The 22529-nt window shown below is 27.5% G+C and overlaps 2 protein-coding genes across 2 annotated transcripts; one reads left to right on the top strand and one right to left on the bottom strand.

The window, feature by feature from the left end:
- Positions 1-963: 963 nt before the first annotated feature.
- Positions 964-1759, top strand: LOC111613635. Its single transcript, XM_023354987.1, has 2 exons — positions 964-1131; positions 1328-1759. The coding sequence occupies exons 1-2, from the start codon at positions 1102-1104 to the stop codon at positions 1625-1627; spliced, it is 330 nt and encodes a 109-aa protein (XP_023210755.1). The 5' UTR covers positions 964-1101; the 3' UTR covers positions 1628-1759.
- A 409-nt stretch (positions 1760-2168) lies between these two features.
- Positions 2169-22096, bottom strand: LOC111613634 (poly(A) polymerase beta-like). The gene is made up of 20 exons (XM_023354986.1): positions 21898-22096; positions 8596-8946; positions 8440-8506; positions 8250-8331; positions 8050-8159; positions 7878-7931; positions 7485-7596; positions 5974-6063; positions 5749-5887; positions 5578-5650; positions 5286-5491; positions 5138-5191; positions 4930-5043; positions 4742-4842; positions 4280-4413; positions 4034-4174; positions 3755-3952; positions 3564-3680; positions 3397-3456; positions 2169-2777 (listed from the first exon to the last, which is right to left on the bottom strand). The coding sequence occupies exons 1-20, from the start codon at positions 21903-21905 to the stop codon at positions 2700-2702; spliced, it is 2289 nt and encodes a 762-aa protein (XP_023210754.1). The 5' UTR covers positions 21906-22096; the 3' UTR covers positions 2169-2699.
- Positions 22097-22529: the final 433 nt, after the last annotated feature.

The following is a 22529-nucleotide window of genomic DNA, read 5'->3' as shown; positions in this document are numbered from 1 at the left end:
TTTTTTTTTTTTACACATGTTCGGCACGTGTATTGTTTATTTACGAAATGGTATTCGATGATTACGTAATTAAATTGTTTAAAATACTTTTCGTCAATCATTTTCTAAATCTAAAGTTTAAATTTTTAAACTTTTTTTTTCAAATGAAATTAATGAGATTTGAGGGGAATTATTTAAATTTATATTCAAATTTTCGCAATATTTTTAAAATTTATAAGCTGGCAACATGACTTTTTTATTTCGATTTTCGTAGTTACGTATTCAGGGTTATTTAAAACAATGTTTTTCGCGGATAAATGATCTAATTCTAACAATTTCCAAAAATAATGTAACAAAGTTTAAAGTCTACGGAATTATTTAATTGTTCATTCAACTCCGTAAACGAGCAGTTATCATCTTTAATCTTGACAGATTAAAAAACAACAAATCTTCCAGTTATATTTTTAGATACAGAAACGCCATCGGTTATTTACGAAATTTTTAACGATTTCACGATCGAAGACTTCGAATCTGTCGAAAGCCGATTGTGACGAAATCTTAAATACCGTGACGTCATAAAGCGAAAACGTCGGTTCACGCGGTTTCGGTCCAATGTATTGTTCTAATTATATTTAAATTTAAAACCGAGAACGCGATTGGATGATTTCAATGTAAATTTATTCAACCGCAGAGCAATTTCGACATTAAAATAGCGTCTTAACTTCGTCTCCGATGAAATATTTCGTAATACACCAATTATAAAATATCTACAAATAAGTGTGGTTTGAAAACAGGAAGTGACGTCAGTACTATCTTCCGATTTTCAAAAACCAAACTAACAGCCAACAGGTGGCGCTTATTTAAACCTTAATCTTTGAAAACAAAAATCTCCACGGCGCCATCTATTAACGTATACGCGAACTAAGTAGGTTAAATACAGATGAGTTATCTATTTTTACAATATCCGCCGTTTGGAACAAATAAACACGTCTGGACGGATGTTGGGCAGGATTAAAAATATATTTTCCGGTTTGACGCACAAACGATTGTGGAAGGCAAAGATAATCGGTCCTCTTGCATCCTTCAATGGATTTCCATCTTAGTTCCCTGTAACTCGTCGAGATGCACACTACTGGAGATGAATGTGGGGCTGTAAGTAGTGTTTCCTCTTGCTTTATGTGTAGCTTTAATGTGTAAATAAAACTAAATTTGTTTGTACAGTATAATCTGAACTGTGTGTGATAAGTCAAAACGTTAGTTAACATTATGTCTGTGGTAGTTATTTATGTAAGTTAGATTTGTATGTATTTAAAATTAAACTAATCCAAATAATCGTTTGCCAAAACAGATGACTGTGGGAGGCTCTCGGGATGCAAAGAGCAGAGAGATCGCGGTGGATCTGTCACGGGATGAGAGCAACGGCGGTCCTCTTACGGGAAGGCAGGTGGTCAGGGTTTACGAGAGGCGCCCCTGCTCCTGCCTGCAGGAGGGCACGGAGTGCAAGTGCGGTACGGGTTCCAAGTCCAAGCTGAGCGTGCGGCTTGAGCCGTGGGCCGGATACAAGACGTTTCTCATGAGCAGCCTTCTGGTGGTGATGGTGGTCTGGGTGGTGATCTTTGTGACTCTGATGTGGAGAAGCTCCTTCTGATGCCAATGCACAATGGTGTATTGGCTTTTGGAATGTGAGAGTCTCTTTTTTTTTTTATCTTGATTTTTACAAATCCTTTTATGTAGAAAAGAAATTTAAAATATGAAAATCAAATTGTTAAGTTTCCAGTAATTGCATTACTTTATTATTTTTTTAATAGCTGTATATTACAGTGTATTACAGTTTAAAAACTAGTTGTGCAACACAGCATTATACAAACAATATTTTTAATATTTTTTTTACCATTTTTGAATTTTGTAAACTGACAATTATCCAAAAAATTAACAATTCCAATTCGCTAAGTTTTAAAAATGACAAGACATAAGTAATGCTACAATAAAATCTGTTTGAATGCCAAGAGATTAATTACACATTTTCTCTGGAGTTCAAGATGTGCAATCACAAAAAAAATTTCAATGGATCTTTTTTTCCTGTCTTTTTTTTCTTTTATATATTTATATATATAATCCTCCAAGTGGCGCGATACAGATGATATATAATAATTAAAAAAAATGTATACACCATCCCATACAAGGAAACATTCGGCTACTTGAAACTTTATTAGTTCACACTGAAAGAGAAACTATACATCAGGTAAATCTGTTCAATTTATTTGCTTAGATCCCCCCTTCCACAATACAACTTGTAAAAGAAAACAAAGTTAAGTGTAAAAATTTGGTTACTGTCAAAACACTGATGATAGAATGACCTTTACATATTTACTTATATATATATTTTGGTTTATATATATAATCTGTGATGTATTGAATTCAATATCAATTAAGACGACATGCGCTTCTCCTCAGCTGCTTCAAGTCGCGGCCCCATGCACGGTACTTTTACCTATAGTTTTTTTTTGTTTGTTTTTTCCACTTGTTTCATAGCCCACGAGACAAGGGCATATGGGGTAGACATCACGAATCCTTCCCGACGGAGACTGCTTGGTTGTCAACGTTATACTTACAGCATCTTGGTCTTATTTTGCCTCTGTTCCAGCAGAGGGTTTTTTAAAACATTGTAAGCTAGGAAGGATTTGGATTCACCCGCTGTTTCGATTTCTGTATTTTTTATTTCACTTTAGATCGAGCGGGATGGAATTCTTTGGCTTGTTGGAATCCGTTTTTCTCAAGATGTCTCCACCTTGCAGTCTCTATAAATACAATAAAAAAATACATACGGAAAAGTGAGCATGTTATAGTTTCATATGGGATGTGAGGAGTTGTTTAAAGCTGCTTTACGATCTTGTTGATCTACAACAACAGTTCAAAATTAATTTAACATTGAATAATACCCCTCACAAATATAATGTAAAGAAATTAGAGCTTAGATGAGTTAGGATACCAGGCGTAACGATTTTTCCTGCACTGTAAATGCCCAGAAAATTTAAATCGTTCACTTTATATCTCCAACTCATACTAACATCATTTCCTGGAGCAGCATCTAAAACATAAGTACATATATAAAATCTTATTCATACAAATTCAGTTTGAGTTAAGCCCGCAATTCTGTCCGTCACAAAATCAGGAGCCATAACAAACACATTCAAAAAGGGAGGAATACAAACAGATACAACTGTCCTCATTGGATAATTATATTTTTAATAGCATATTATAGCAGGCTTTACTCATACAAAATATGATGTTTTAAAATTTAATATAAAAGAATAGAAGGATAATGATAAATTTTGATACTTATATCTTCCACAATTACATGAAATGTTGCAATAAATTCCATTTTGGAGGAGTTAATTAATTTATAAACTCACTTACCTTTCTGTCTGAAATTACACTCGAAACCGACTGATGATTATGGATATTTGAATTACTGTTCTGTTAACAGAAAGGAAAAGAAATAAAAAAAAACAAAAAAAACAAGAATTGGTAAAAAAAACGAACATTTATTTAATTGTACAAAAATTACAAAATCACAGTTATACTTCATTTTGCTCTACACTGATGTTAGAGGACCGACTTGTATCATCAAATTCTGTTAGCGTTCTTTCTGGAGGTGGATTGCACTCTGATGTAGTAATTGATACATCCATTGTACTCATCTAGATAACGTAAATCACAATAATTATTTTCTATTTATTTTAAATTAAATTTTTGTTATAGACTCGTTTTGTACCTGTGAGTCATTAGTTGTATCTTCAGAGTCCTCATTTGTCTTCTCTAAAAAAGGCAATCTTACATCAGACTGATTTGATGCAATTCCAAATGACGCAAAAGATGAAGGCGTGCTGGTTTCGCTACATCGCGATCGTTTCACTTCTATTTCACCATCACCAGAGTCTCTTCTTCTTTTATGAGGTGATGTAGAATCTTCCTAAAAAATTAAATAAATCAAAGTTAGAATCATAATATATAAAATATATACAAAATATTTTACAAAATTAGTTGAAATTACCTTATCATATTTGTTTCCGGGAAGTGATGCATTACTGTCCGAAGACATGATACTTGAATTCAAATTTGAATTTGTTTTTCTATCTGAATAAGTAGGTGTTGTGCCAGGACTACTTTGAGGGGTTGAATTTGGCGTGGCACTCTAAATTAAAATAATAATTTGATTAATTAATAATGCATTCATATTTGATTAATCAACCATGCATAAAATAATGAATTAATTTCATTTATAAAATCAATGTCTTACTGATCTCTCCTTTTTCTTATGCATGTTTAAAATACTTGGTGGCAAATATTTACTCAATTCTTTCCTTCTTACATGTTTTGCTTCAATTCTCATACCAGTTTTAAAGGTAAAGTTGGTCAAAGCTTGATGAGTTACTATGTAAGAAAAAGAAAAACCTGTCAGTAATATTCATGTTTTTAAAATATTTTTATTAATTAATAATTCTAATTTGCTAACTTTTAGAAACTGATGAAACAAATACTGCTATAATAAAATCTAAATGCTCTCAAGAAATTAATTACAAACTGTCCCATAAAAATCCAACTTAATTTTTCAAACCAATATTCCTAGTTTGTACACTTTATATCCTTCATAATTTTTGAAGTGTTCATTTTTTACAGAAAATGTACTGTATGTTTATAATACTGTTGCTTATTAGTTTTAAAAATCCAAATGTTTATGTTATTGTCAAATTCAACTTACCGGTATTAGTGAACAACTGAATATCCGAAGTGAGATCAATGTTAACACTCTCAACAGTTTTAAACTTCAAACCAATAAACCACATGGATTGGATTTCATTTCTATTAATTATAACATTAGACAATTAGTATGTTATTTTTAACAAATAAATAAATGAATGCGCAAAAAAAATTTAAATAATGACTTACGGATCTTGTTCTATTGGAGTAAAAGACTCTGGATTTACGTGAGCTAATTCTATACAGGAATGACGTTCAAGATTTCCTATTAGTAATCTGATTTTAGACTCAATTAAACCATACCTGTAAAATTTAATGGAGATTTATTATTACAAATTTCTTAAATAAATAAAACTATCAACTTAAAAAAACAAACAAAGAAGAAATTTTAACTCACCATTCCAAATGATGCTCTTTAGAAGATGCTGTTACAATTAAAACAATAAAATGCCTGGAAAAAATTTATTTTATAAAGTTAATAACACATAAAGGAATGAAACTAGAAGTCCAGCCAAAACTTCCTACTACTAAAAATGTCTACTTACTTATATTTTCCAAAAAAATTAGGTGGTTCGAATAATTTACTCCAATCTGCTTTTCCCAATATGATATCATCAGAGATTGCTAATCCCGTTCTATAAGCTTCACTCATGACCATTCTAGTAGATAAAGACACATTAAAGGTAGAATTCTGATGGGGATAGGCTGGTGTTATTATAGGCATAAGATGAAACCTATCCGAAACATTTACCTAGGAAAAAACAATTTTTATTTTTATAATTAATTTATTACAGGTAGAAACTAAAAAGTTATCTAATAAGCTGTAAAACTACTTACTCTTGGATCCCAAACAGAAAATCCTAACTTAGCTTCTTCGGGTTGTTTTAAAAGAACGGGTTTTGGCCAAGGCCTGAAATTTTAAAAAATTTTAATTTAATTTTTGTAAATATTAAATATTTATCACTAATTTCACATTTTGGTTATAAAAACTATATAAATTATACTTACCATTGAGAAAAAACAAGAAAAAATTTATTAACTAATGTAGCTGCTACTGCATTTGGATATAACTGGCAAGTTCTTGCTACCAGCATTGCCCATGAAACACCTCCCAAATATCCTAGGACATTGGAATATACACCATGTTCTAAATAGAGAAGAAAAAATGGATCAGAAGTTAGAATATTTTGATAGAAAATTTTTGATTACTTTTTAAATATGAAAAAAACTTACTTTTGGCCCAAAGTTTAATGGCTCTCAATGCTAATTTAAAATTTTCTTTATTTGGTACCAAATGAAGAATTTCATCTGTCACTCTACATCCTATACAAAACAAATTAAATTTCTTTAAGTTATTACATAAAGTTTTGTGATTTTATTGAAAAATTATAGCAAATCTTCTTTAAAGTTACTATCTTAACAATATCCTAACACAGTAAAATTAATCTTACATTTTACTAAATAATATCATAAAAATTTTTATTTTTTTTTATAGAAAATTATATTCTGTTATATAATTTTTTTATCTGGAATTTTCCATGACAGCGTATTGGCAATTATATGTGCATGTGGTAAATATACAGATATATATAAAGTAACTATAATACTTTAATACCCTTCCATATTCCGAAACTGTGTTGTATCTTTATATCTGTTTAAAAACTGCAATGTAGCACAGTAATCAACACATGGCATAACTCATTCATTTATTCCAGCTTTTGTTGAACAAAAGCTGGAATAAATGAATGAGTTATGCCATGTGTTGATTACTGTGCTACATTGCAGTTTTTAAACAGACAACTTTAATACCCATAAAATTGCAATGCATAAATACATGCAGTTTTTCAAATGTTACAATATTTTTGTTATAACATCAAGAAAATGATCCTTATATGTTAACATACTTATTAATTTTTATTTGTTATAATAAAAGCATAACAATTCTTTTTAATGAAATAGATTATTTATTTAAAATCCAAAATCACAATGAGTAATTATTTATTGTGACATCATCACAATACTAAGCTGCAATTTTTAATCCTATTTTTGATTTATTTAAAATATTGGCTTGATTTTAATAGTGTCTTGCCCCTGTACATCATAGTTTTTCTGTTAACAATAAAGTCATGCCAGTCATCTATCTAACTCTGTTTAACAGAAAATTCTTGAAATGAAATAACTCGACTTCCAGTCCAAACCAGAAGTTCATACATAGTTAATTGGGGCCACCTTCCTCTAAACTTTCTATATCAGGTCTAGACTTTTGTCTATCTAACATTGTTCTTGAGATTAAGTAAGGAAGGACAGACAGAAGACAACAGTGAAAATTTATAGGTATACAGGGGAAAAATAGCCCAAAGTGCATATTCTTTGTATATAATTTAAAAGTTGTACAAAATAAAGTCTATCTTTTTCACCAAATGTGTTCCTGTATGATAAGTTCTATACAGTAGTTTTGTGCTTTTTTTTTCTCAAAGAACATAGAAAGAACAAGATGCAAGCAAGTATTATAGGTCTACAATCTTTTTCAAATTGCAACCCAATAATAATTACATGTATGTTATTATTTGACTATTTTGAGACACGAACTACACAGGAAATTGCTATCATTTATGATTATCATAATTGAACTTATATTAATCAATAAAAAGATGAAAACCATTAACTGTATGAAATAATTTCTAAATGTAATTAAATTTTTAAAGCCAAAAAATGCTTAGATAAATTTTATAAAATTAGCATACCATTTAAACTACGAACACATTTTGGATCTAAGTTTTTCAGAAGATTTACATCTCTTAATTCTTGTTCTTCAGATATATCTTTCAGTGCTAACCTTGCAAATAGCATATCCAACTGTAAAAATTTTTAAAAATATTTTATGAATAATTAAATAAATGTATTTTGTTTTCAAAACGAAATCATAAATATTTAAAGTACTATTTTTTCAATGTACATAAAGCTTTTATAAGAAATAGTTTTAAATAAAAAACATTTTTTTATTCAATATATAGCCATTACTTAGTTCTGAACTATTAGTAACTATTAATAATAAAAATTCTATATTAAATAATTTTATTCAACAAGTTATTTAATGTTTTAAATTTATATCAATATAATAGCTTTGATATACTTACTTCAATACCATCAAAGGTCATTTTGATTACTGGTACAAATGCATCTTCTACTGACTAAAAGTAAAGTTTTTATATAGATTAATAATTAAATTATAAAAGAAGACTAAATAAAATTACATAAGTTAACTTTAGTATAATTTAAAATAAATACACATATATTTTATAAACTTACTCTAAGGTCTTTTACTTCTGGCTGCTGTTTCAAAAGATCAACAAAACTACCAAAAAAGTCTGACCTATCAATATGCCTTGGCGCAATACATAGTGTGTCAATATCCGCACCTACAGAAAATGAACAAAACATTATATTTTTTCTCACATACATAAAGTATTTGTCAAAATTTTAAACTAAAGAAAGTTAATATCTATTACCTTTAGTATGAACTCCTAATCTGTAAGAACCAAAAGTACATATTTTTCCTCCGACCCTTTCAGCAACACTTGGTGGCATATTCTAAATTAACAAAAGTATGTTGTCAATTGTAATCATAAGTGATTTAAAATTTCAAATTGCAAGAAATGGTCTTTAAAAAAATCTTATCTTCAATATATTCTCTCTTACCTTTTTTATGCTTATGTCTTTGATCCACTGTTTAAACAATTCATTAATTTTGCTGAGAACTTCCATTCTATAAAGCAGATAAACAAATAGGTAAATGACATTATTTAAATTTCATATTAAAATTTTTTAAAATTCATATTAAATTTGAAATCTTACCTATGATCTAACTCCATATCAGATTCAAATAAGCCATACTGTTTTAGCGATTCTTCAAGTTCTTTAGTTCTCTGTATGTCAATTGGCTTTGGTCCTGCTGTACTGATGGGTGATGTAACTCCACATGTTTTTGTGCTACTGCAGCTACTACTACTACTACTGCTGCTGCTGCTGCTGGTGGTGGTGGTGCTGCTGCTGCAACTTCCACCACTACTAATACCACTGCTACTACTGCTACTGGATGTAGAATTTTTTGTTGAACTAGCATTATTATTTTCTTGATGGCGATTATTACTATTATTCTGCAAGTGTTGCAAGCTTTGACCAATTGCTGAATTGTTGGACCACTGACTGTAATTGAAAAAGTATTATATAGTAAAAATTAAAGGAAACTAGTATTCTGAAAAGAATATAATGCTATTACATTTAGAAATATACTACTGTATTCTACTACTATGACCAATGCCAAGAATTTGACATTTACTTCACATTTGGCTTAATGTAGATAAGTAAAATAGACTTTTAGCTTAATTTACAATATAATTATAATAGAAAACAAATTAAATTGTTCTAATACTTTATAAGTTGAATACTTTTTGAGTTAAACATGGTAATATTGCCTCTCTTTCTAACACTTACTATGCCAATTTGATGTTTGTAAATTGTAAAATATCTTCTGAAAGTTTTGAATGTGAATTGAATGGTTAATTATACAAAAAAAATTGTAAAAGCATATAAATTTATTTTGTTGTACTAGCAACATATTTTTTAATAGAAAAATGGGAATAAATGCTCAAGGACTAAAATTTTATCATTGTGTATTCTTTCATAACAGGAAATAGCAACAAAAAAAGATGAAGAAATATAAGATTTATGGAATTAAAGAAACACTAATTGAATAATATGCATTTAGCCTATTGGCTCAACTTGTACAATAACAATTGAATAATAAAATTTAAATATCAAAATTAAAATTATCATCTTAATTGTATCCAGGAGAATATTGTACTAGTTCTATTATTACTTTTCTCATTTTGAAAAACTGAAACTGACAAAAGTATTCTTTTGAATGCAAAATCAAAACACATAAATTACTATTGTTGTAATGTAATACAGTAAAATAATCTAAACTGTTTAAAAGTTGAAAGTGAGAATATTTAAATACAATGATACAAATGTGTGTGTATAATGATGTATATTATACACACATATTCTTATCATTGTAGTTAATAAGAGCACAAGAGTCAAACTACTTATATGGCATAACAGATAACTTCTCCATCAAAGTATTCAGATAATGTGTTGAGCATCAATAACTACCAAAAACATTTTAATTTTGAAAGAAAAGAGTTTTGGAGTTTCACAACTTGTGCTTAAATTATATATTTTTACATCTTGGACACTCTAACTCAAAAACTATTTGCTTTTTGACTTTATGTCTATGGAGATTTTTAGAGCACAATCACTCAACTACAAAATATCAAGGATTCACCATATCCACTAGGAATCATTTCCTGTAAGATCCTTTCTATTGAAACAAAACTGGTTTACAGTTGAACTTATAAGTTCAATGGCTGTACTCGTACATTGATTTCAGAATATTAAAATCAATACTCATATAGATAAAGGAAATTTTACAAAAATTTAATGTATAAATTATGGTAATAGCAGAATTGTTTTTAAATCACATTTAAATTTTTAACTCTCTCATTATTTTATTTCTTTAAATATTTAAAAATACACTTAGAAAACAGAAATAATCCAGATATATTTAAATTTATGTTTAATCTTACGCAATCTATGACATTATAAAAATTCCCATACTGAAGATTAATAATAATTTATTTATCTAACAAAAATATAAATGATAACAGTGAAAGATAGAGGATAAATTTGGCTGTTGATTTTTCTTAAGTCAAAACTCTTGNATCAATGTACGATAAATACTTTTATTATTACAAACAATTATGACTTCAGGGCTAATACTGTAAATGATAAAGAGCTTCAGACTTTTAAACTGTGTTATGTTTACTCTGGAATATATATCAGTAACACTACTTTATACAGTGATAAATAATTTTATTTACAGAAACACTTGGTTTTACAATTCACAACTTGTTTATGTGGAAATTTACTGTCAACACAACTTGGTTATTTTTTTCCTTCCTAAAATAAGTACAGCTATAATCAACCCATGCTTGTCAGCAATTACAAAATCTGAATCGAGGTTAAAATATACTGCAATGTAGAAATGTTGTAATCTTAATTACATTGAGGTTTCTATTTATTAGCATTTGACAGAATAAAAAATGTAAGAGAAATTACAAGGCTTACTGGTAAAGATCAGAAATTTAAACTAAAATTATAGGCAAAGAATTAAATAAACAGATAACAAATTAACTAAATGACTATTAATTAATTACACATTCTAAAATCCTTTACATATAAGAATTTGCTTCCTAATAGCTAAAAATTATCAGCTTCAATTTTTTGCTCATAGAATGACACATGCTTCTGTCAGATTTACTGATTTATGTAAGACAGACAGTTACTCAACAGATGACAAGTTATGTAGAATAGAGAAGAAAAACAAGCCAAATCGACTTCATATTAATTACTAATTAGTATAATTTAAATAAGCTGACAAGTTTTTTAGTAACAGGTAATTACTTTAATAGCTTTCCATACAATTAAACAAATTAATAATGCAATAAAAGACTTAAAAAATTTGTGTTTATTAAAATATTTCTAATTTATCTTTAAATGAGGTTGATCAATTTATTATAAAGTCTTTCAAGATTTTAAATCAAATTCAAAACAAAGTGTTTGTTATATCAGCATTTAATGATGGGAAAAAACCACACTGCCAATCTAATATTATGTTAAGACATTCTTAGCAATTCCAGATTTTTGAGTATGAATGTTCATGTTTTATGAATTTTAATGTGAATTTTTTTGAGTAAATATCCTGTAATCTTTATTATTTATGGTAATGCATGTTAATTGAAATTAAAAGAGCAGTTTCTATATAATACATATGAAACAAAATGAGGTTTGTTCAGCACTATAGAAAATATAATAATTACCTAGTACAGTACATGTATTGATTAATAAATAATTGTTAAATATATTAAGCTTTATATCTATGATTATTATGAAAAATGTTTAAATTCCTTTTAGGCATTTTTATACCTACACCATTTATATTCAAATGATGGTCTGACTTCCTATGTAAACAACTGCACCAAATCATGATTTAAATCAGGTATTCCCCAACTTTTTTGTCTGTCAACCCATTCACGGATTCCTTGATCTTTTATCAATTCCTCTCTTCTTTTAATGCCAACATCATCAATAATAATAATAATAATAATATAATTAATAAATCTATCGAAAGTTTACGACAACTTGAACTGTGATATACATAACTCAGTGGACTAAAAAATTTTAATAAACCATTTTCAATTGGCCCATATTGATTTTCAACCTCAAAATTTCTTAATGATCACTTTGGGATTCCTGATTTAAATTATTTAATATATTCATGATAAAAAACTAAACTATATTTTAAGCTATTAGCACTCAGAAAAAAAATAATTTTGCAACTTATTGAATAAATCTATCATTTATACTAAATATTAAATATTTTACCAGAATTATTATAAAAAAAAAATTAAAGATCAAACAAATTAACAGTCCGTAATTCTGCAAAATGCCAATTTCTTGTGGCATCAAAATGTTGTGAGAAACGGAATTATTTGACAAAATCTATTTGCTCAATCATCAACTGGATAGGATAGAAAACCAGATAAAAAGTATTAAATCAAACCAATTTAATGTTCCAGCTGCATTAGATTATATTTGTTAATACATCTCAAAGAGACGGTTTGTGGACCTGTGCCAATGTGTAACAATTTTCATAAAAATCTTTTGTATTGTATATATAAGCATGTTCTATGTCACTCCATAAAGATTTTATTTTTAAAATTTATTATTGACATTATTCATCCCTGCTATACATAAACAAGCTATTTACAACAACTTATAAAATTTTTAAATTTACATAGTTATATTTGATAATTTAACCAATTTCATATACATACATGTTCAATTTCTCCCTTTCCAACATTTAATTTTGAAAACAACAACATTGCCAATATAAATAGCTATATAATACAAGATATCATTATATCTTTTATTTATATAAATCATTATATCATAAATCAAAATAACAACACTCATGTAGAAAACTTATAATCCTACCAATTTAAATGGCATTTATAACTAAGAAAACTATTCTATAAATACACTTTGTAATGTAAGAAACAAATTAGTCCATTCAAAAAACTTTTTTGCACTAGAAGAAAAGGTTTGGCATTCTTACAATATATAAAAGTAGATCCATTTGTTAATTCAGAATTCTATATTGTAGACAATATGATGGCAACAACCATTTGCATGTGTCATTGAGCTTGATATTTTACAAGGGATGAAACGTGTTACACTAAAAACTCTCATTTACAAAATTAAATGTGTCTAATTTCTTTCAATAAAAATTTTTCTCTCTCATTCACTTTAGATCTACATTAGAATTTATATTATTATTTTTTATCATAATTATCTGGGTAAAATATTATTAGTCCCAAACAATAGATAATACTGCACTAAAATATAAAATATAGAATCTAGTTTATTTTGCATTGTATAATAAAATTAATAAGGGTGATAATTTAATTTCATTCTCTTAAATTATTCTAATTTTTCTCCTTCCCACTGTGAATGAACTTCATACACTAAAAAAAGTACATGAATTGTCCAATATTAAAATGAGGTAGGAATAAAGGGATTAAAAATGGCACAGATTTAGCACTCAATTAAAAATTTTTATTTTATGCATTTGCCATTTATTTTTCTGGATTACCAATAGTGTAAATCTGAAACAGCATGTGGCAAGTCTACACATGGTGTGTCCTATTTTAATTATATAAATTTTCAAAAATAATAGTGCTAAAATACTATACAGAGTAAAGAATCATTATTATTATTAACTTCATCACAGGACCTATCAGTTTTTGTTTTTTCAGGACAAAAAATTAATTGTTAATTTTTTTAAAATATAAATATAGTAATAATAATTATACGAGTAGTAAGATAATTACTACAATTTTAACACATTAATTTGAAACAGGAACACAATAACAACATATCTTGAATGTATATGAATTCGTTTATAATAATAATAATAATTACACTAATGACTTGGTTAATTATAGAAAGACTATGAGCAAATCTTTTCCCTTATCATTAACTGAATTGTAAACAAAATTACAAGTTTTTAAGATTTATTTTTATTCAATGCTTATTAAGTAGCAAAGAAAGTGATTGAAATGAGGCTTGAAAAAAGAAAAATCATATGGAATGACTCAAAACCATGCACAGATACCTCATAGAAACATTTTTAAAAATCTTATACACACAAAAAAAGATACTGTTATCTTTAACTGAACTGATATGTTTACACTCCACTAACATTAAAAAAAATGCAAGTAAACATTTCTGGAAAATTTGTTCTTAAAGATAATGCAAATCTTAAAAATTGAACATAAATAATTTTACAGCTAAACAGTCAAAAGATTTAATATATATGTCAAATAATACAAAGCATAGAGTACATAATGCTACAAATATACTAGAATATCAGATAAAAACTCTTCCTAATTTATATTCATTTTACATTTAATTTTCATACCATAATTTAGATAAATGTCTTACAATCTAATAGCATTTATGAAAAATCCAATACTGATAACTATGAATAATGCAATATACTGCAAAAGTGCTTATAATGCCTAGTTTGACTTCAAATTTCACATTAAAATCTTTATTTCCAGCATCTAAAATTTTTTCCAGATAAAAAAAGCTATGCTAATCTAGCAAAATATATAAACACAATACATTATAATAATGTATTGTGTTTATATATTTTAATAGATTAGCATTGTGTGATACAATAATTTATAATACAGGCTCATTCATAATATACAACAAATATTTGGATCCCATCTGCCGTGATAGTTTCATAATCATTACAAAACAATAATATATTTTTACTGTTTACAATGTATTTTACTTTCATTTCTATATATTATGTATAAAATTATAATGTTTGTCATATTTAATTATTACAAACATTATAATCTTATAATATATAGGGATGTAGCCAGAAATTTGTATGGAAGGGTCATGGCTTGCATAGACTGTCTAGCATAGGTAAGCAGGCTACCATAAAAACACAATAACCCATGATCATTAGCTACACATTATTGCACAACGAGATGCCATATCAGTATGGCAGCTCCCTGCATGCCACATGTAAACCAGTGATAAACATGACAATGCTGAAAAAAAAAAGACTGAAGAAGAACAAGTATTACTTTTTATTCTTCTTTATCTCATGCCTGCATATATTGCTTAGTGTTTAAGTATGATGCACCAGTTTTTCTGTGGTCAACTGCTAATAACATTTCTCTTAATGTTTAAAATTAAACTCAAATGAAAGTCAGCAAAAAGAGGGAGAGAGAGAGAACATTAGTGTGGGAAACACTGCCTCATTCTTTTATAGCAATGAAACTAGAATGCAATGTAAACAATAAAAGTATGTGAAATGTTGATAACACTTTATTTATTTTGTAATGAATTCAATTTCCATAATAGAATATTACACATTAAAATTTTATATTGCAGCTGTTTAATTAAAAAAAAAGTAAATAAAACAATATACAACTTTCAAACTGTTATTTTATTTTAAAATGATCAAAAAAGTAATTTATATAACCCAGAAGTATGATTCTGTTATGATTCATTTTTTTAAATAAATTATAAAATTCCCAAGACATTTTTAAATTACTGGCTATGTTATTTGTTAATACTTTTAAATAAATGTAATAAGCTTTCAATATATAACTCTTAAAGATGCCCTTTTTTTAATTCAGGTTCCTATATTTTTTGTATGTTTCAATTAATAATATTTACTTCCATTGATTTCTCATAAAATAGTTTGCAATATATAATATATCCATTCAGAAAGTTTCATTCAGTTTTAAATGATTGAGAAATATAAATATACTAGCAGATATGTACTATTGGATAAAAAGTAAGAACAGACATTAAAATAAAAACCACAAGTGCTTGATTATTTTAGCCTACCATCGTCATGTTTATCATAAAGTATTAAGTAAATTATAATACAAAAAAAAAATTAACAAAACAGAACAAAAATGACAAAACCCTGCTTTGAAAAAGAAAAAACAGATCATTGTTATTTAAATTCTTTTAACAAAAATAAAAACAAATGAACAACCAAATATCAAGACAAATGGACCAAATATTCATGCTCAGCATCCTAAGCAGTCTGAATACATGTTTTGTGTTTGCTAAGAATGCAACACTTGAATGGTACAGAATGGCACAATTTCATTGATCAGGTAAACAGGAATTGATATTTTACAACAGAAAATAGTCATTGACTTCCACCTGTACAAGATGATAATGAACACTCAATTTTTTCTAGTGTTAACTTTGTAACATAATATTTGTACCTAATATCAACTAGTAATTAATCAACCAATCAAATTTCACAAAAAATAGACCAAATACTTAAACTCGACATCCTCAAAAATCTCTAAAAAATAATTTTGTGCTTGCTGGTAACTTTGTATTAGGTAATTTTCCTGTTCAAATGCAACCATTCCACTAGTCAGATAGAAAGGGAAGCTTATTGTGGGCAAGGGATTGAAGTTAATTTCACCAAAAGTAGTTGCAAGTTTCTCCTGAATGAGATGCTCCCTGAAAATTTTCATTGCATTTGCTCAAACTATGTTGAAATGTATAATGTACAGTACAAAGTAACTAATATACTTTCCTCTTTATTAAAGTCAAACAATTGCTGGCAAGCTTTTTATATATATATATATTAGAATACAGTGGAACCTCGGTATACGACCTTAATCCGTTCCCGATGTTTGGACTTATACTGAATTGGACGTATACCAAACCAACCTTTCCCATAAGAAGTAATGTAAAAATGATTAATCCGTTCTCGTGTAAAAAAAAATGGCTGGCTTTAAACACCTCGCTTTCCTGGCTAGTTCCTGCTTGATTTTTCGTGAGATCAGCGTGTATCATTTTAGCTTTCTCGCAAATAATTGCTTCCGATACGCTGTCTCCAGCACTGTTTTTCAGTTATCCAAAGCAAAAGCAATTTCTCGACATGATCTGATGTCTTCGATCTCTGTTTAGAAATTGATTTAACCCCTTTCGCAACGTTAGCAGATTTCATAATGCCTTTATTTTTCGCGATGGTCCATATCGTCGTTCTCGGAATACGGTAAACAACAGTTAAAATCTCGAACACGCATGCCACCTTCGTATTTCTCAACAATCTCTTTCATCAGTTCCATTGTAATTCTAGTCATTTTTTTAGTTTTCTGTCGCTTTTCATTTGCCTTTTTGGGATTCGTGATTAATAAAAATAATAAAATTTTACTTACGAATTAAAATCAGAAGAAATTAAGCAAAGTTATAAACCGTTGCACCACGAACGTCTAGTCTGGTCTAGTACACCGATAGTGCTACTTGTTCATTGATGACGCGTATAATTAAATTATGTCGTATACCGAGCAAAATTTGTTTCGTCCAAACAGGACGTATTCTGAATTGGACGTATTCTAAAGCAGACGTATACCGAGGTTCCACTGTATTTTAGATTTAAAAATATTCTAACAAATAAAAATTAATTCATCAACCAAAGCTGCTTTACAATGGTTAATAGTATTTACAATATAACCAGGAAAGCATTCACAGGTATTGGTTTGAATTAATTAGTTGTACTATTATACAACCTTGATATTAATGAAAACAAAATCTCTCAAATTTTGGTCTCCAAGGACAACAGGGTACTGTACATTCAATGTCATACTACATGTAAGCACTCTGAATGCTCTTCTATGCACTTACATGTGGTATAATATCTGAATGTGTAATATGAACTCTCTGTTGCCATTGGATACCTAAACTTTAGTATTGTCAATACTAGTTACAAGCAATTATTTATTGTGGCATCATCACAATGCTGGGCTGCAATTTTTAATCATATTTTTAATTTATTTCATTTAAAATATATGCTCTCCATCTCAAATTAGTAGTGGCTTGCCCCTGTACAGTACATCATACTTTTCCTTTAACAATAGTCATGTTGGTCATCTATTAACTACTTTCAGAGGAAAAGTTTTGAATTTAAATAACATGACTTCCAGTTTTCATCAGAAGTTTGTATATATTAACCTGTCCTACATTGGTCCTGAAAATATTCGTGTTGACCTCACTGACCTGCATGGGCAATCCTGAATATTTTCGTGTTAACATCGGAACGTTTTTGATACTAGATGTCACTATGCGTCACAATTTTTATATTAAAACAAACTTTTAAAATAAATATTGCAAATATTTAACCTGTCCTACGTTGTTCCTGAAAATATTTGTGTTGACCTCACTGACCTGCATGGGCAATCCTGAATATTTTCGTGTTAACATCGGAACGTTTTTGATACTAGATGTCACTATGCGTCACAATTTTTATATTAAAACAAACTTTTAAAATATAATTTTTTCTGTTTCTATATTATTCAATATATTATTTTGTTTGTGAAACATAAAAAAATGATTTTTTACAATACAGTAACATAATTATTATTTTAAAAAAAAATTTAGGTTTAACATAGACGAAAATTCAACATGGCGTCACAGGCAACAAATAAAAATTTCAACATTGAATAGGTTAATCAGTGCCTCCTGTCCCTAAGGTTTCCATATCTGTTCTTGACTTTCATCTACGTAACTCCACTCTAAGATTAAGCAAAGACAGATGGTTGTAGACTTATAAATTCCCACTGTTTGCAGACAAACGACAGTGGGAATTTATAGGTCTACAACTTTTTCAAATTAAAGCCCAATTATCATGAAAGTGTAATCAATACTTAATACATTTCATTTTTACATAAATCTATAAAAAACATTTATATTTCCTCCAAAAAAAAATCATAACATTTTCAAAAGCTTATAACTGCACCTTCATAACCTTTAGCAAATAGCACTGAATGTTTCTAAAAGCATGTTGTATGTCTTAAAATAACAAATTATATTAAAAGAATTAAAATAAATTACAATTTAAAAATTATTGGCATTCTTTTGTTAGTAAAATACAAACCTCAATGTTAATTTTTTATTTATTTCTAATTTAGACGAAGTTCTAAATTTAGCAGTATAAAATTGTTGTTACTCAATTTGGATCATCTGCATTTAAATTGTTGAGTCAGAATATCAAAGTAGAAGCCAAACATTAATTTTACAGATAATTCTATAAAAATATACTTTACATTTGTTAACAACTCTTTACCAATAAACTCCTTTAACTCATGAACTACTCATGAGTTAAAGGAAAAAATAAATGAAGTTTGCTGTGAGTTGTGACAGACATGTCACTAAATCAAGCATTTCACATAGAAAAAAACCACTTCAAAGAAGAAATTTTGTTATAAATAGTTGTAATAATAATATAAAAGCAAATTACAAATATTCAGATATATAATTGAAATTATACAAAGGTCAATAAAGCATTTTTGGGGTTTGACTGAAAATAGTTCATTAAAAATTATTATGGGCAATTCAATGAATTATGTATATACAAATCAATTCGGGTGTTCTAAGTTTGGACAATAAGTGTATCTTTCTGTGAAAACAGTGTGTGGATTAATTAATACTGATTCACAGATATTATTAACTGTTTTTGCAAAAAAGAACAGAGGGATCAATAAAAGGTCAAGGAATCCTCAAAGGGGTCAACAGTCAGAAAAGTTTAGGTACCACTGCTATAGATTAAAAATGCTATGTATCTAATTCAAAATCTTTCTATAATAATTAAAACTATAATTTCCCTAACTACATAAAACTATAACAGACATATTTTGTAACTATTTTTTTCGTTTAGGCCTATATCACTTTCATTGATATATATTTTCATAAGGTATATATTATTATGTTATGTTATGATGGATAGCTACCACATACCACATGCCATAAATGTAAAAAAGTAAATAAAATATTTTATATACTGAGAATTTTAAGAGATATAATAAATGTATAAACTCTAAATAATTCAAAAAGTGATAAAATTTTTAATTTTTTAAATTTTATGGTTTATATAATTATACGTATATGTTTTATTTTATTCAAAAAACAGAAAATATTTAATATTTACATATATTTATGAGCTAATGATTCATATTTTGTATCATTCTATTGATTTTGGCATATATAAAAGGCTAAGGTCAATGTTCAGATGCGTGCCACATCATGGCGGCACTTCCGTTTTTAGCNTATTATTAAATAATGTTTAAACTTTCTTAAAATTTTTATTGTATTGTATTATTTAATTAATTCTTATTTTTCTATTCTAAATAAAATAAATTTAATATATAAAAAATTTTACATATTACAGTGTGTTATTTACTTAACTTTTATTCAAACATCAAATTAAATTATTTTATGCAATTGATAAGTTAACAAAACAAATGTACGAACCAAATAATTGACACCCAATATTTAAAAAATAAATTAATACACTCATTAAAGTACAAACAGTAATTATAATCAAAAATCTATATTTAAACACATTTAAAATGTTTTTAATACTATAATTTAATTATTCTGTATGTTACCATAGGATTTTTTTTCTTTCAATTCATTCTATTCTTTATTAAAACTACAAATTAAATGATGATAAACAATATAATTCAACATAAAAACATTTTAAATCAAAATTACTCTAAAAATGTAATTTACTTTGTTTTGGAAAGAAAATAAAATTAAAATCTAAGCTTAAATACATTAAATGCACTCTAAAATTTCTTTATTTAGAAGCTTAAATTGTATATCTAATGAATAAATTATTTGTTGTAAAAAACACGACTCTAAATCAAGCATTTGCACATAAAACCATCTCAAAATCAAGGACTTGTTTACTCAATAAAACAATTCAAAAATATAATCCAAGTAACTGACAGAATATACATTAAAAATTTCTCTAATACCTTACAATTGCATTATAATAATAATCACAATCTAAATTTAATACATTTAAAGAAATGCTCTTAAAAATTTCTTGTATGCTTAACTGTTTAAATGTAAAGAATAAATAAAAGAATGAATTAAGATGAGGTAAGAGAACAGAACTTAGCTTTTGTTCAAATTACACATGAAAACAATTGATAAAACAAAATATATGATCCAAATATGTAACATTCAAAAAAAAATACCAAAATTTTCCTTAAATGTTTACATTACAATTATTTTTTTATTTTAATGACTCACAATCTACATACACTTAACATGTGTCACAATGAAATGTCCCTTTATACACTTAGACTGTAAATCTAATGTAGTAGTGCCCAAATTTTTAATTGATAAATCAAATTTCACTTCATTCATAGATAGAATGGCCATAGATATTTTCTATATTCCATATATACTAAAAGCAAGCCCATTCCCATCACTTATAAGCAGCGTGTCAAATACATTTGCGGGCTAGCTCGAGCATCGCTGACCTACCGAATTAAGAGAATTGAAAAATTTGCCATGCTTATTTTTCATTCAAAATATCAAGCAATTTCTTTAATCAACTGATAAAACATCAAATTTACTATCAAAATAGATGACAGGATATAATTTTATAAAGATTTCTCTAAAAATTATAATAATTAAATGTGAACCAAAATCCACATTTAATTACATCACAATCAAAAATCCCTTACAGGGATTTTGATTCATATTTAAAAATTCTAGTAGGGAAATTCCCTGCACTAACATGTTTAAATGTAATGAATGAATAAAGAATTGAATGAATTAAAAAGTGTAATGTATTATTTTTTTATAATGTTCAGGCAAATTTTATTGTTTTATAGGCCTTTGTTTCACTATTAAATAGTTACAATCATTCAAATGAAATTTGAACTGGGGATGTCTTTATTACAAAAAAAAATCCCCAAACTCCCCATTCATACTACATTTGATTTATAATAATTAAATTAAAATACATGTAATATTAATTATTAGGTATAAAAATCATTTATAATTAATATCTGTAATTAATTCTGTACTAAAATTCCAATTGAAATAAATCATAATATAGAAAAATTCCCTAACTGAATCCTTTGTTAGGCTTAATTGATATGTTTGATTTTTCTTTACCTTGCCATTCTTTATACAAGAAAACGTGCCAAAAGGTTACGAAAGGGGTAGTTTCCCCTTTAAATACTTCATGTGACGTTTTATACTAATAGTTTATCGCGATCCACCAAAATAAATCCAAAACAAAAAACAACTACACAAAATCCGTTAATTCAACATGGCGGTCGTCACGCCACAATCCCGACGTCCTTCGCCAATCTCGTCTTAATCTCGAACCCCGTTTTAATATCGTCTGCCATTATTCTAACTCCTTGGTCATTAACGAAATTAATCGATTAAAAATAAATAAATAATCGAATTTGTTTATTTCCAGTATTATAAAATTAATTTTGTAGTATTCAAATATTTAATCCTAAATGATAATTTTTTTTTTTTTGTTGTCGGTGAAGTTAAAACCCGATTTAAAAACTTATCGGACGGCATCAAATATTTTAACGAAATTTATTATAATCGAATGTTTTCCTCTTTGAATTTTTAATTGTTTTATATTTTATGTTATTATAGAAATATGAAGATTAATTTAATATTATCTTTTTACTCATAAATCGCTTCCTAATCACATTCCGATCTGAAACGATAACCCGAAATGTCACGTAAATCATAAAATGCAACGTTATGAAATACCGAAAACT

The sequence above is a fragment of the Centruroides sculpturatus genome, unplaced genomic scaffold (assembly GCF_000671375.1).
Source record: "Centruroides sculpturatus isolate CEXI.00-Female unplaced genomic scaffold, Cexi_2.0 scaffold1943, whole genome shotgun sequence".
Classification (NCBI taxonomy): Eukaryota; Metazoa; Arthropoda; class Arachnida; order Scorpiones; family Buthidae; genus Centruroides; species Centruroides sculpturatus.
The sequence above is the reverse complement of the archived record's forward strand: the minus strand, read 5'-3'. Positions and strand labels throughout refer to the sequence as shown.

What these genes read in the sequence shown, in the direction of transcription:
- LOC111613635 (XM_023354987.1), top strand. Translation starts at nt 1,102, where the DNA reads ATGCACACTACTGGAGATGAATGTGGGGCT. An exon ending in CTGGAGATGAATGTGGGGCT is followed by an intron (nt 1,132 to 1,327) that starts GTAAGTAGTGTT and finishes TTGCCAAAACAG; the next exon opens with ATGACTGTGGGAGGCTCTCG.
- LOC111613634 (XM_023354986.1), bottom strand. An exon ending in TTTCTGTTTGGGATCCAAGA is followed by an intron (nt 5,492 to 5,577) that starts GTAAGTAGTTTT and finishes GTTTTTTCCTAG; the next exon opens with GTAAATGTTTCGGATAGGTT. An exon ending in TCAGTTGTTCACTAATACCG is followed by an intron (nt 4,414 to 4,741) that starts GTAAGTTGAATT and finishes TTTCTTACATAG; the next exon opens with TAACTCATCAAGCTTTGACC.